At 36.7% G+C, this 16,882-nt stretch overlaps 1 protein-coding gene across 1 annotated transcript in view; it reads left to right on the top strand.

The window, feature by feature from the left end:
* LOC112628342 (olfactory receptor 4F4) overlaps positions 1-3,351 on the top strand; it is a gene marked incomplete at its 5' end in the record, with an annotated part of 4,339 nt that extends 988 nt beyond the window's left edge. The window contains one exon of the mRNA XM_025391109.1: positions 2,285-3,351. Within this exon, the coding sequence (XP_025246894.1) occupies positions 2,285-3,256 (972 nt within the window). The remainder of the gene's footprint in view (positions 1-2,284) is intronic.
* Positions 3,352-16,882: the final 13,531 nt, after the last annotated feature.

Genomic DNA, 16,882 nt, shown 5'->3' with positions numbered 1-16,882 from the left:
GTACCATATGACCCAGCCATCCCATTACTGGGGATATACCCAAAGGATTATAAATTATGCTGCTATAAAGACACATGCACACGTATGTTTATTGCAGCACTATTCACAATAGCAAAGACTTGCATTCCTGAATTCTTACTAACAACCATGATAGAAAGTATTTTGCTACAGATGAGAACCCTTGGGTCAACCTCATCCTCGGCATATTTCATGTGGAAATATAATTTCAAGTTTGTCCTTGTTGATCAACGAAAAGAATTAATTTTATATCAACACATATCTAAAGTCTATTCTAAATTGCACACTTTGATTCAAAAGAAACAGTTCAACCAATCAGTCAGGACAGATAAAAATCTAAATTGCACACTTTGATCCAAAAGAAACAGTTCAACCAATCAGTCAGGACAATAAAAATCCTATCATTTGTACTGTCAATGATTAGTATGATTATATTTACTACTGTGCTAAGCAGAAGAGAACTGAACTGAATGTTGATGATTTATTCCACTATTAGACTTCTCTTTATTCTTAAAAATATTTAGAATCACTAAATTTTTATAGGACTTTAAAAACAGTAATATGCTGCTTGCGTGTGTAAGACTAAGACATGGGATTCAGAGTAGTAAAGAGAAAAGTGGAATTTCCAAGCACTATGAATTACTGTGATTTAAAAAACAGCAAAAATCAAATAACAGTATTCCTCCAAAAAAGATGCCAAGTGTAAACTCCATACCTTCACATCTCCCATGGAATGTTAGTCATCAATTTCCACTTCTCTCTTTTACATCTTACTTGCCCATTAACTCTTATACCTAATCTAAAGATTGTTAATATGGCTATACCTCACCTTCAGGATACCTTTTATTTGTTACTTCTCTTCACTGCAAAACTTCTTGAAACAGTACTTATTTTCTCTCCTCCATGCACAATTGAAATGGCTCTCGACTCACACCCAGAAGTCAGCGTTCAGTCTCTCACCTAGCAGATAGCAACTTACAAAGGTGCCCCAACAATACCTCCTCGTGTCTAGACAGTTATCATTATCCTTTACCTTTTTTTGTATTTATTTCTGCTCCTAAAAGGGATCTCTATCTAAAATGTTGTTATACTAGTGCTTGTTATAATTATTATCAGAGTTAAAGCCATCACAATGTTCCCAATTACTTAGACTAAAGAACTGGAATAACTTTTTCTTTATTTTCCACATCTTGCTGAAAAAATATTTTGTTATCAGTACCTTAATAATGGCTATTACATATTGACCATTACTATTTGCTAGAAAATTTATATACCTGGTCATATCCAATCCTCACAGAACTTCTATAAAGATGTGCCATTATCACCTATCTTTTCCAGATGTGGCCGTAAGACTCAAATCACTTAAGTAACCTGTCTAAGGTCATTCAGATACATAGTAGATATATACCCAGGATTTGAACACAAGCCTCCTGGCACACAAGCTCACATCTTAACCACTTTAATATGTTGCTCAATGGGATCTTACAGGTCTTCATTCACCCCTTTCCTGCTCATACAACCACAACCTGCAGTTATTACCTATTGTTAGGCTTAAAATAATTACTTGGCTTCATTCCCAAGCTCCTTCCCTTCCAATTCACATAGAATCCAGAGCTAAATTAAACAATCATTCAAAATTCTTCAGTAGTTCTTGTCTCTATAATAAAACAGAAATCCTTTAGAAAGCATTCTAAAATCTCTTATCAATTTTATCTCCTATGAAACTCCTTCACACTTTCTCTCATTTAAACTTTATTGCATTTTCCTCACTTTTTCTCATTTCACTTTTGAATTCCCTATTCTTTTATCCTCTCTTAATTTTTAAGTATTATATTTATGATATTATTTTTTCTTTTTTCTATTTTTTATCTTTCATTTCATTTTGGCCTATTTTTTTCTCTTAAGAACTTTAATATCACCAAATAACATGTGCGCTACAAACTGTTTTGTAGTTCAAAGAAAAAGGAGATAAACATAGGGTTGTGGCAGACTTAATCTGGCAGAGAGACAAGCATAAATAATGGTATTTTATATTAGGGATAAACCTAACATTAATGGAGACACTGAGAAGATCAAGATAACTGAATTATAAGGCATAGCCAGGGAAGTAGTGTGAGATAAAATTATGATCTTCGGTTGTTGAATTCTGAATGTCTTTAAGTAATCAAGTATAGAAAGTCACTGTAAGAGTGACCAGAATGATACAAAATGAGGCTTTGAATTTGAATATAATAATTCTGACTTCCTTCTCATTCTCTTCTTCAAGGTAACTGAAGCAGCTATTTCCTGGAATGAATCAACGAGTGAAACAAATAATTCCATCGTGACTGAATTCATTTTTCTGGGTCTCTCTGATTCTCAGGAACTCCAGATCTTCCTATTTGTGTTGTTTCTTGTATTCTACGGAGGAATCGTGTTTGGAAACCTTCTTATTGTCATAACAGTGGTATCTGACTCCCACCTTCACTCTCCCATGTACTTTCTGCTAGCCAACCTCTCAGTCATTGATCTGTCTCTGTCTTCAGTCACAGCCCCCAAGATGATTACTGACTTTTTCAGCCAGCGCAAAGCCATCTCTTTCAAGGGCTGCCTTGTTCAGATATTTCTCCTTCACTTCTTTGGTGGGAGTGAGCTGGTAATCCTCATAGCCATGGGCTTTGACAGATATGTAGCAATATGCAGACCCCTGCACTATACTACAATTATGTGTGGCAGTGCATTTGTCGGCATTATGGCTGTTGCATGGGGAACTGGCTTTCTCCATTCAGTGAGCCAGTTGGCCTTTGCCGTTCACTTACCCTTCTGTGGTCCCAATGAGGTCGATAGCTTTTATTGTGACCTTCCTAGGGTAATTAAACTTGCCTGTACAGATACCTACAAGCTAGATATTATGGTCATTGCTAACAGTGGTGTGCTCACTGTGTGTTCTTTTGTTCTTCTAATCATCTCATACACTATCATCCTAATGACCATCCAACATCGCCCTTCAGATAGGTCATCCAAAGCTCTGTCCACTTTGACTGCTCACATCACAGTAGTTCTTTTGTTCTTTGGACCATGTGTCTTTATTTATGCCTGGCCATTCCCCATCAAGTCATTAGATAAATTCCTTGCTGTATTTTATTCTGTGATCACCCCTCTCTTGAACCCAATTATATACACACTGAGGAACAAAGACATGAAGACTGCAATAAGACGGCTGAGAAAATGGGATGTGCATTCTAGTGTAAAGTCTTAAATCTTATATCACTGTGAGATTAATCTCAGATAATGACATAAAATATAGTGAAGTTGGTAAGTTATTTAGTAAAAGCTCATGAAAATTGTGCCTTTCATTCCCATATAATTTAGTAATCATCTAGGAACTTTCACATACATTGCCTCAATTTATCTTTCAACAACTTGTATGTTATATTTTGGAATATAGATACAAAGTTATCATGCTTTCAAAATATTATTTTGTTAATTCTTAAAACAAAGAAAGGCATAAACATAGTATTTGTGTACACCTGTACCTTCCTGTGTGTTCAGTAGAAGTTTAGTAGAAGAAAGGAGAGAAAATATAGCCTAGCTTATAAATTTTTTACTATTTTTATTTGGCCCATTTTGTGAAAAACATAAAAAAAAAACTGTCACATGCTTAATTTTAAAAACATATGCTTAGTGGTAAGGAGATATATGTCAACTTTTAAGAGGTTTGAAAAACAAATGCCTCCCATTATAAGCATTCATACTTCACCCTCCCACCACTGTAACAACCCACAATCCATGAGGGCATTATCAGGAGTGATTGGAAGAGTAATTTTGCCAATGTGAAATGTGCCTTCTAGGTATTTGACATCTGTGGTATAACTGCTCATAAGCAGTAGAAAGAATTTAGAAGGATCCAGTCTCTCATCATGTGGCACAAATTACATTACTTGGGGCCAGGCACAGTGGCTCATGCCTGTAATCTCAGCACTTTGGGAGGCTAAGGCGGGCAGATCAAGAGGTCAGGAGATCGAGACCATCCTGGCTAACACGGTGAAACCCCATCTCTACTAAAACTACAAAAAATTAGCTGGGCGTGGTGGCGGCCTCCTGTAATCCCAGCTACTCAGGAGGTTGAGGCAGGAGAATGGCGTGAACCCAGGAGGCGGAGCCTGCAGTGAGCCAAGATCATGCCACAGCACTCCAGCCTGGGCAACAGAGTGAGACTCTGTCTCAAAAAAAAAAAAAAAAAAAAAAAAGTATATTACTTGGATCCATCTATGTCATTTTCCATGGTTAATGTTTAAAAGCACAGGCTTTAAAGTAAAAAAAAAAAAAAAAAAAGAGCTGGGTTCAAATCTACTGACTCTTATTAATCACGATTTTGGACACATTACTTAGTTTTCATAAGTTTCAGTTTCTACATTTATAAACAGGAGATAATACCTATTATGCATGGTTATTATGAAGGAAAATGACAAAATAGATATAAATCAAATAGCCCACTTTGAGGCATATTAAGCATTAATAAACATTAGATACTATTAAAATCCTATATATCAACAAAGCCAAAAGTTTCAACCTTGATTTTTTCCCAGCATTCTTATGAAATATGACACATTCCAATCTTAACAGATGCTCATTTGGGATACTGTAGTTGTAAGTGGAAGTGTGTATATTTGTGTGCAAGTGTGTACTCATATACTTCCACCTTACCGCCCTAGAAAGGCATGCCAAAAATTTAAGATAGAAGTAAAGGAAAATATAAATTGAAAAAAGAATCCTTAATAAATGATTCTGACAAATATCTTCTCTTTCCAGGGAGAATCACTGAGTCAGAATAAAATTGAACATTAAATATTCTAAGAAAAAAGGAATGCAGTCTGTCAAAATGTGACTTGAATTATTAGATAAGAAGAGTCAGATGATAAGAGGGTTAAAATTATGTTTATCTTAGGAAAAGGAGAATAGAAAATTCATAAGCAGATTAAAAACACATAATAAAAGTAGTAAATAATGATGACAGTATCTCAAATCAGTGCAGGGGGGAAAGACCTACTAATGTGATGGTGGGATAATTGGATAGCAATAAGGGAAAATATATATTTAATCTATTGGTTACACCAAATGCCAGGACAATCTCTAAGTGAGTTCAAGACATAACTCTTTTTTCAAAAAACTCTACAAACATTAAAAGAAAACAAGTTAATGTTTTTATAATCTATGAATATGATAAAGATGGATAACATTGACTATCAAATTAATTTTTAATGCAAAATAAAATTATCAGAAAAGTCAAAAGATAAGTAAGAAGAAACTACTTATAACTCACATATTAAAATAGTAGTTATAATACATATGGAACTTCTAAAAAAAACCCAAAGTATTAATAGGAAAATGGGCAAAAGAGATAAACTTACAGTTCATACACAAGGAGAGTCAGTCTTTTTTTCTTTTTCTTTACAGTTATAGGCAAAAAACTTTTATTTTGCATTTATTTGTAAAATTTACCCCTAATTTATTCATAATTCATTTAACTACCAAGTGTATTAAAATGTACAATGCCATGGGAGAAACCAATATATTCAGAATTTCTCTTGAAATTTGAACGGAAGTTATGGGCACCCCTCCCCTGGGAAAGAGGCAGGCAAAAAAATTTTGAATCTATGCAGTAAAATATGTTACTTATATGAATATACACACACACACACACATATACACACATACATACATACATATTATCTGAATTAGGCCTGGTCTTTTTTTTTTTAATACTTTAAATTCTGGGATACATGTGCAGAATGTGCAGGTTTGTTACACAGGTATACATGTGCCATGGTGGTTTGCTGCACCCATCAACTCATCATCGACATTAAGTATTTCTCCTAATGCTATCCCCTCCCCTTGCCTCCCACCCCCCAACAGGCCCTGGTGTGTGATGTTCCCCTCCCTGTGCCCATATGTTCTCATTGGTCAACTCCCACTTATGAGTAAGAACATGTGGTGTTTGGTTTTCTGTTCTTGTGTCAGTTTGCTGAGAATAATGGTTTCCAGCTTCATCCATGTCCCTGCAAAGGACATGAACTCATTCTTTTTTATGGCTGCAAGAAATGCAAATCAAACCCATAATGAGATACCATCTAGCACCAATTAGAATGGCAATCATTAAAAAGGAAACAATAGATGCTGGAGAAGATGTGGAGAAATAGAAACGCTTTTACACCGTTGGTGAGAGTGTACATTAGTTCGACCATCGTGGAAGACATTGTGGTGTTTCCTCAAGGATCTAGAACTAGAAATACCATTTGACCCAGCAATCGCATTACTGGGTATATACCCAAAGGATTGTAAGTCATTCTACTATAAAGACACATGCACATGTATGTTTATCGCAGCACTGTTCACAATAGGAAAGACTTGGAACCAACCCAAATGCCCATCGATGTTAGACTAGATAAAATATGGCACATAGACCTGATCTTAAAATCAAGCACAGAGATTGTTACTTTTACATCTGTTCCTAATTGATAACCATTCAGTTATACCACATCTTAGCTTCTGGCCTACAATGACCACATTTGGGGTTTTTCTTTCAAATTTCATTATAGGTTCAGAGGGTACATGTTTGAGACAAAGGTATACTGCATGATTCTAAGGTTTGGAGTACAAATGATTCCACCTGCCAGGTAGCAAGAATAATACCCCACAGGGAGTTTTTCAACTCTTTTCCCTCTTCCTCCATCCTCCCTCTGGTAGTCTATGGTGTCTATTGTTCTCATCTTTATGTCCATCTGTACTCGATGTTTAGCTCCCCCTTGTAGGTGAGAATATGTGGTATTTGGTTTTCTGTTTCAGTGTTATTTCACTTAGGATAATGGCCTCCAGCTGCATTCATATTGCTGCAAAGGATATGACTTTCTTCTTACTAGCTGCATATATTTTGTGGTGGATATGTACCACATTTACTTTATCTAGTCCAAAGTTGATGGGCACCCAGGTGGATTCCATGTCTTTGCTATTGTGAATAGCACTGTGACAACCATACAAGCACATGTGTCTTTTTGGTAAAACAACGTATTTTCCTTTGGGCATATATGCAGTAATGCAATTGCTGGATTGAGTGGTAGTTTAACTCTTAGTTCTTTGAGAAATCCCCAGAATATTCTCCACGGTGGCTGGACTAAGTTGCATTCCCACCAGCAGTGTAGAAGTGTTCCCCATTCTCTGTAGCCTCACCAGCATCTGTTAAACAATCTTTAAATATATGAAAAAATGTTCAAGTCTCTCAGATTAAGAGACACGCAAAGTAAAATGATACTTAAATATCAATTCTAACCTATAAAATATCAAATATTTGACCTCGATATTTAATAATACAACCTGTTGATGAAACTATAGAGAGAAGCACTCTTATGGATTGTTGGTGAGAATACAAAATGGTACAACCTCTTGGCAATATCTACAAAAATTTACACATTACTGACTTTTGGTCTAGCAATCCTACTTCTATTCAAAAGATATATTGGCAAAAATACAAAATAATGGATGCACAAGTCTATTCATTGAAGCATTGTTTTTAATAGTAAAGAATGGAAAGTAGGCCGGGAGTGGTGGCTCATGCCTGTAATCCCAGCACTTTGGGAGGCGGAGGCGGGTAGATCACTTGAGGCCAGGAATTCAAGACCAGCCTGGCTAACACGGTGAAATCCCATCTCTACCAAAAAGATAAAAATTAGCTGGGTGTGGTGGTGTACACTTGTAATTCCAGCTACTTGAGAAGCTGAGGTGGGAGGATCGCTTGAATCTGGGAGACAGAGGTTTCAGTGAGCCCAGATAGCACCTCTGCACTCCAGCTAGGGCAACAGAGTAAGACTCCATCTCAAAAAAAAAAAAAAAAAAAAGGAAAATAACCAAATGACAATTAGTAAGTACTACTTGCATGATTTGTACACAACAGAGTATTTAGCAGCTATAAAATGAGTGAGAAACATCTCCAAATACAACTCTAAAGTAATCTACAAGGTATATCTTAACTGAAAAGAAACAAAAAATTGACACCAGAATGCTATTTTTATGTTAAGACAGGGATATATACTTTGGATTTACATGCATATATAACTCATAAGTATACATTTTGTAAATATTTAAATAACCATACTTAAAATGGTAAAAACATAATACATATATAATTTTTTCATGGCAGAAGGAGGAAACAGGGCAAGGCATGGGGATAAAAGCTACGCTTTTCTGAATACATCTTATTTTATATTTTTGATTTTGAAATCATGTAACTGTTTTATGTAATTTAAAAATGTAATTAAATTAATAGAAAAAAAATTACAACTGATAAAAATCAAGAGCTGGTATTTTAATTAAGTTATATAACATCAGAGAAAAGAATTGTTTCATGGGACACTAACATACAGTCAAATTCATTTGGAACCCAGTGAATTAATGGGCCTAAGATAACCAACAGAAGCTAAAATGATGAGTAACTGTTTCAAAAGAAAACCTACATGAAATGAATCAGCTGAAAATACCTGAACCTACTGATCAAGTTTTATATCACATGAAGTGAATACACATAAAGTATAATACAAAGCACACAGAACCAACTAGAAATGAGCCTAAATAGTAAAGAATCTCTATTTTATGACAATATACAGGAAATATGTGGAAGAGAGAAACATGCAAGAACACTATAGGATTTAATAAGATAATCACAAGGTATGGAAAATTCAACAGGATGAATATCCTGGATTATTCAGCAAATACACAGAGTGAGAAAGCAGGAGGAAGGAATTCATACAGGTTTTCAAAAACTAAAAAGATGTATTAACCAATGCAACTTGGAAACTTCTTTAGATCCTGATTCAAATAATTCAAATAGACCAAACATAACAAATGTATTTGAAACTATTAAAATAATTTACAGAATGACTAGGTATTTGATTATATCAAATATAGACAATAATAACCTTGAATGTACATGGATTAAATATCCACTTAGGGGCTGGGCGTGGTGGCTCATGACTATAATCCCAGCACTTTTTTTTTTTTTTTGAGACAGAGTCTCGCTCTGTCTCCCAGGCTGGAGTGCAATGGCGCGATCTCGGCTCACTGCAAGCTCCACCTCCTGGGTTCATGCCATTCTCCTGCCTCAGCCTCCCCAGTAGCTAGGACTACAGGCGCTCACCATCACGCCCGGCTAATTTTTTGTATTTTTAGTAGAGATGGGGTTTCACCGTTTTAACTAGGATGGTCTCGATCTCCTGACCTCGTGATTCGCCCACCTGGGCCTCCCGAAGTGCTAGGATTACAGGCATGAGCCACTGCGCCCAGCCAATCCCAGCACTTTGGGAGGCCAAGGCAGAAGGATTGCTTGAGGTCAGAGGTTCACGTCCAGCCTGGTCAACACAATGAGACCCTATCTCTACAAAAAACAAATAAAAATAAAAAATTTAATTAAACTAATTTTTAAAAAATATATATTTCTTCTAAATTCTCCATCTGAAAGATATAGAATGACTTAATGAATTTTAACTATGACCTGACTATCTGCTGCCATAAACAAACACACTTTACCTGTAAAAACACATATTAACTAAAAGTAAAGAGATGGAAAAAGATATTCCATGAACAGAAACCAAAATGAGTAGGAGTAACTATATTTATGTCAGACAAAACAGACTTTAAGTCAAAACTAGTTTTAGAAAAAAGACAAAAATAGATATTATACAAAGATAAAGGAATCAATCCAGAAAGAGGATATAGCAATTTTAAACATATATGGAGCCAACACTGGAGCAGCCAGATTCATAAAGTATTACTAGATCAAAACAGAGAGACTCAAATATAATAATAGTGAAGGACTTCAACACCCCACTTTCAGCATTAAACAGATCATCTAATAAGAAAATGAATCTCACAGCCCTTGCCTTGGAGAGTCCATAGGGACCAGGGATTGGTCTGAACCCACAGCAGAGGGCACCTACCTCATGGAAAGGTGGCTGCATTTTTCTTCATGCAGTTTTCAGTCCTCACTTCTCCTCACCAAGCAGGGCCACTTGGCCTGGGACTCCTGTACAACCACCCTGTCCCCACCTGATCACTTCAATAAGAAGTAACCCAGTATTTCTCCAAGGAGGAAATACCAGAGTCAATTCACAACCCCTCGTGGTACCACCATAACAGCCCTTGGGCTGGGGAAGTTCGAGTCTAGTCACTGTGATGGCACCTTCGGCACACCACAACCACCATACAGAGAGGAGTCCAGCCCCCTCCCCTGGGAACTCCCACCACCCACTCCACCAGGCACGGCCCCCAGCTCATAACTGCAGATCAGTTGCCCCACCGACAGCTGAGCTTACCTACGGGCAGTGGCCCAGACTTTCCCTGGGGAGAGGCTCCCAGAGGCAAATGGCATCCTCTCTGCCCCTGTCACAGCAGCAGTTCTATCCCTGCTGTCCCCAGTCTCGGAAAGAAACAGAGTGCCTGAAGGCTACACCTGAACTTACAGCATGCCACAGTTCCCATATGGAGAGCAGAACAGTCTCTCCTCCCAGTAAGCCCTAAACCCCCTGATTCCCAATAAGCAGAGCCCTAACCTCACAACAGCAGTACAGCTGCCCCACCCCACAAGCTGAACATTCCCAGTAATAGCAGTTCCACCTGGAGATGGAGCCCCCAGGGTCAACCAAAAGTCCCTCTGCCACTGCCTCTATGGTGGTACTATCCCTGCTACCCTTGAACTAACAAAGGAGCAAAGACCCCCAGTGCTTTAACCACACCTCCAGTCAACAAAAAAGAAGAAGCCAGTCTGTCTCCCATGGGTCCTACCCACACCCGCTGCTGTTCACCATGGATAACAGAGTCAACAGTGTGAAAACGACCATACTGCCAAAAGCAACCTACAAATTCAATGCAATTCCCAACAGAATACCACCATCATTCTTCACAGTACTAGAAAAAACAATGCTAAAATTCACATGAACCAAAAAAGAGCACACATAGCCAAAGCAAGACTAAGCAAAAAGAACACATCTAGAGACATCACATTACTCGACTTCAAACTATAGTATAAGGCCATAGTCACCAAAACAGCATGGTACTGGTATAAAAATAGGCATATAGACCAATGGAATAGAATAGAGAACCCAGAAATAAAGCCAAATACTTACAGTCAAATGATCTTTGACAAAGCAAGCAAAAACATGAAGTGGGGAAAGGACACCCTATTCAACAAATGGTGCTGGTATAATTGGCAAGTCACATGTAGAATAATGCAACTGGATCCTCCTCTCTCACCTTATTAAAAAATCAACTCAAGATGGATCACAGACTTAAATCTAACACTTGAAACCATAAAAATTCTAGAAGATAACATTGTAAAAACTCTTCTAGACATTGGCTTAGGCAAAGACTTCACAATCAGGAACCCAAAAGCAAACACAACAAAACAAAGACAAATATATGGGACTTAATTAAGCTGAAAAGCTTCTGCACAGCAAAAGAAATAATCAGAATAAACAGACAATCCACAGAGATAAAATCTTCACAAACTATATATCCAGCAAAGGACTAATATTCAGAATCTACAAAGAATTCATACAAATCAGCAAGAGAAAAAAAAAAAAACAATCCTATCAAAAAGTGGGCTAAGGACATGAATAGACAATTCTCAAAAGAAGATATACAGCTGGCCAACAAACATATGAAAAAATGCTCAACATCACTAATGATCAGGAAAATGCAAATCAAAACCACAATGCAGTATCACCTTACTCCTTCAAGAATGGCCATAATCAAAAAACCAAAAAAAGATGTTGGTGTGGATGTGGTGAAAAGGGAACACTTTTACACTGTTGGTGAGAATGTAAACTCATATAATCACTATGGAAAACAAGGAGAAGATTCATTTAAAAACTAAAAGTAGAACTACCATATGATGCAGCAATCCCACTACTGGGTATCTACCCAGAGAAAAAGAAGACATATGAAAAAGATACTTGCACATGCATGTTTAAAGCAGCACAATTTGCAATTTCAAAAATATGGAAACAGCCCAAATGCCCATCAATCAACAAGTGGATAAACAAAATACTATATATATATACACACACACACACACACAGATATACATACACACACACACACACATACACACACACACCATGGAATACTACTCAGTCATAAAAAGGAATGAAATAATGGTATTTGCAGCAATCTGAATGGAATTGGAGACCATTATTCTAAGTGAAGTAACTCAGGAATAGAAAACCAAATCATGTATGTTCTCACTCATAAGTGGGAGTTAAGTTATGAGGAAGAAAAGGCATAAGAATGATACAATGAACTTTGGGGACTAGGGGAAAGGGTGGGTGGGGGTGAGGGATAAAAGACTACACACTGAGTACAGTATACACTGCTCGGGTGATGGGTGCACCAAAACCTCAGAAATCGCCACTAAAGAACTTATTCATGTAACCAAACACCACCTGTTCCCCAAAAACCTATTGAAATAATAAGTAAATAAGATATGTTCTTTAACCATGTTAAAGAACCATGTTCGGTAACCATGGTTCTGTGAATTATTTCAGGGGAAGAATCTACCACTCTATTAGCATTACTTAGCAAAAATAATTAGATTTATAACTTGGTTAGGGTGGAGCCAGGTGTGTAGGGAGAGGAGAGATTCAATAGTTAAAACTGGAATGTGTCTATGTGACAACTCATTATAAGTGAAACTCACCACAAGCTAGCCTTGAACTTACTGAATACAAGTCATGTTACGCACATACCGATGGTGGTTTGAAACCTGGACACAAAGTGTATCCTGTGTGATCCAGCTGTGGGGGTACAAAGAACTGTACCTGATATGGCTGAACCCTTTTAAATTCAAATTATTCTCCTGCTGCCACTGTACTGTATCCTTCATTTGTAATGAAACTATTTTATGAGAATAAATAATTTTATTCCCCGGAGCCCTTTCAGCAGTAACTTAGCATGACTAATGTATAATTATGCAATTAATACACAAGGAATAAAGAGTGAAGTTCATATCCAATGAAGCGCATCTTAAAGTATTAATGCTACTGGAAAAAAATTTAGACATGCAAGAAATCAGGGAATATTGTATTGATAAATCCCTTCCAGAGGAATCAACAAGAAGACAAACTTCATCAAGGACATAACTGGAAAAATTTTTTCATGAAAAGACTCATAGTGAGCAATCTATATATTTAATTGTATATCTAATATTGAAATAAAGAACATTGTTAAAATAAAAGAATGTAAATACTGTGTGTTCTGACAAAGAAATAATACAACCTAAACAAAATGGAAAGAGAAGGGAGAAAAGGGAAAGTAGAATAAGATCATTAATTGTTGTGTAGGAAATAGGAAGACTCAAGGATGCCCTTTAAAACTGTCAAACCATATAGTAAGAGGATAAATAAGAAAAGGAACTATTGAGGCACTAGAGAATTTGTAAATATATGTTACCCACACACACAAAAAAATTCTTCCTAAATAACAAAATTAAAATTTAAGAAAAAAGATGGGTCAAGTGGAAAAAGCAACACAGTAAATATAGCATAATATAAACAGAAAAAAAAAATAATGTGACAGAGTACAGACAAACATACAGTCTCATCAACATACATGAATGGGCTTAACTCACATATTAAAAGCAATGAGTTTTTATAGAAATCCAAAATTACAACTATATACAAGAGGTACAAGCGAAAGTAGTTGAAAAAGTCTTTACAAGTGGGAAAGTAATTGACAAAGATTCTGAGATATAGATTATCTAAACAATATAACAAGATAAACAGTAAGATAGATTTCATGGATATGTCCTAACACTAGCCTGATAATAGACAGTATCTCTTCTTCTCAAGTGCACTGAAACATTCACAAAATGTCATCATATAATAGTTCTTTAAAAAACACTAGGAAGTGTCAGAAAGTAGAAATATCACAAAAATACTTTTTTTTCATTTTAATAGACAGTTTGCTTTATTTTATGTGCTTTTTCTGGGTTTTCACACTTTTTTTTTCCATCTGGGACATCCTTTCAATCTTCGTAGCTTTTATTCTTTTTTTCTTTTCAATTATGCTTTAAGTTCTAGGGTACATGTGCACAATGTGCAGGTTTGTTACATAAGTATACATGTGCCATGTTGGTGTGCTGCACCCATTAACTCATCACTTACATTAGGTTTATCTCCTAATGATATCCTACCCCCTCCCCTCTCCCCACAATAGGCCATGGTGTGTGATGTTCCCCTTCCTGTGTCCAAGTGATCTCATTGTTCAATTTCCACCTATGAGGGAGAACATGCAGTGTTTGGATTTCTGTTCTTGCGATAGTTTGCTGAGAATGATGGTTCCCAGCTGCATCCATGTCCCTACAAAGGACACAAACTCATCCTTTTTTATGGCTGCATAGTATTCCATGGTGTATATGTGCAACATTTTCTTAATCCAGTCTGTCACTGATGGACATTTGGGTTGATTCCAAGTCTTTGCTAGTGTGAATAGTGCCACAATAAACATATGTGTGCACGTGTCTTTATAGCAGCATGATTTATAATCCTTTGGGTATATACCCAGTAATGGGATGGCTGGGTAAAATGGTATTTCTAGTTCTAGATCCTTGAGGAATCGCCACACTGTTTTCCACAATGGTTGAACTAGTTTACAGTCCCATAAACAGTGTAAAAGTGTTCCTATTTCTCCACATCCTCTCCAGCACCTGTTGTTTCCTGACTTTTTAATGATTGCCATTCTAACTGGTGTGAGATGGTATCTCATTGTGGTTTTGATTTACATTTCTCTGATGGCCAGTGATGATGAGCATTTTTTCATGTGTCTGTTGCCTCTATGAATGTCTTCTTTTGAGAAGTGTCTGTTCATATACTTTGCCCACTTTTTGATGGGATTGTTTTTTTCTTGTAAATTTGTTTGAGTTCTTTGTAGGTTCTGGAAATTAGCCCTTTGTCAGATGAGTAGATTGCAAAAATTTTCTCCCAGTCTGTAAGTTGCCTGTTCACTCTGATGGTAGTTTCTTTTGCTGTGCAAAAGCTCTTTATTTTAATCATATCCCATTTGTCAATTTTGGCTTTTGTTGCCGTTGCTTTTGGTGTTTCAGACATGAAGTCCTTGCCCATGCCTATGTCCTGAATGGTATTACCTAGGTGTCTTCTAGAGATTTTATGATTTTAGGTCTAACATTTAAGTCTCTTATCCCTCTTGAATTAATTTTCGTATAAGGGTAAGGAAAGGATCCATTTTCAGCTTTCTACTTATGGCTAACCAATTTTCTCAGCACCATTTATTAAATAGGGAATCCTTTCCCCATTTCTTGTTTTTGTCAGATTTGTCAAAGATCAGATGGCTGTAGATGTGTGGTATTATTTCTGAGGGCTCTGTTCTGTTCCACTGGTCTATATCTCTGTTTTGGTACCAGTACCAAGCTGTTTTGGTTACTGCAGCGTTGTAGTATAGTTTGAAGTCAGGTAGCGTGATGCCTCCAGCTTTGTTCTTTTGGCTTAGGATTGTCTTGGCAATGCGGGCTCTTTTTTAGTTCCATACGAACTTTAAAGCAGTTTTTTCCAATTCTGTGAAGAAAGTCATTGGTAGCTTAATGGGGATGGCATTGAATCTATAAATTACCTTGGGCAGTATGGCCATTTTCATGATATTGATTCTTCCTATCCATGAGCATGGTATATTCTTCCATTTGTTTGTGTCCTCTTTTATTTCACTGAGCAGTGGTTTGTAGTTCTCCTTGAAGAGGTCCTTCACATGCCTTGTAAGTTGGATTCCTAGGCACTTTATTCTGTTTGAAGCTATTGTGAATGTGAGTTCATTCATGATTTGGTTCTGTGTTTGTCTGTTACTGGTGTATAAGAATGTTTGTGATTTTTGCACATTGATTTTGTATCCTGAGACTTTGCTGAAGATGCTTATCAGCTTAAGGAGATTTGGGGCTGAGATGATGGGGTTTTCTAAATATACAATCATGTCATCTGCAAACAGGGACAATTTGACTTCTTCTTTTCCTTACTGAATACCCTTGATTTCTTTCTCTTGCCTGACTGCCCTAGCCAGAACTTCCAACACTATATTAAATAGGAGTGGTGAGAGAGGGCATCCCTGTCATGTGCCAGTTTTCAAAGGGAATGCTTCCAGTTTTTACCCATTCAGTATGATATTGGCTGTGGATTTGTTATAAATAGCTCTTACTATTTTGAGATACGTTCCATCAATACCGAATTTACTGAGTTTTTAGCATGAAGGGCTGTAGAATTTTGTCAAAGGACTTTTCTGCATGTATTGAGATAATCATGTGGTTTTTGTCTTTGGTTCTGTTTATATGCTGGATTACATTTATTGATTTGCATATGTTGAACCAGCCTTGCATCCCAGGGACGAAGCCTACTTGATCATGGTGGATAAGCTTTTTGATGTGCTGCTGGATTTGGTTTCCCAGTATTTTATTGAGGATTTTTGCATCGATGTTCATCAGGGATATTGGTCTAAAATTCTTTTTTGTTGTGTCTCTGCCAGGCTTTGGTATCAGGATGATGTTGGCCTCATAAAATGAGTTAGGGAGGATTCCCTCTTTTTCTATTGATTGGAATAGTTTCAGAAGTAATGGTACCAACTCCTCCTTGTACCTCTGATAGAATTCGGCTGTGAATCCATCTGGTCCTGGACTTTTTTTGGTTGGTAGGCTATTAATTATTGCCTCAATTTCAGAGCCTGCTGTTGGTCTATTCAGGCATTCAACTTCTTCCTCTTTTAGTCTTGGGAGAGTGTAAGTGTCCAGGAAATTATCCATTCCTTCTAGGTTTTCTTTTTTTTTTTTTTTTTTTTTTTTTTTTTT

The sequence above is a fragment of the Theropithecus gelada genome, chromosome 7b, assembly GCF_003255815.1.
Source record: "Theropithecus gelada isolate Dixy chromosome 7b, Tgel_1.0, whole genome shotgun sequence".
Lineage (NCBI taxonomy): Eukaryota > Metazoa > Chordata > Mammalia > Primates > Cercopithecidae > Theropithecus > Theropithecus gelada.
The sequence above is the reverse complement of the archived record's forward strand: the minus strand, read 5'-3'. Positions and strand labels throughout refer to the sequence as shown.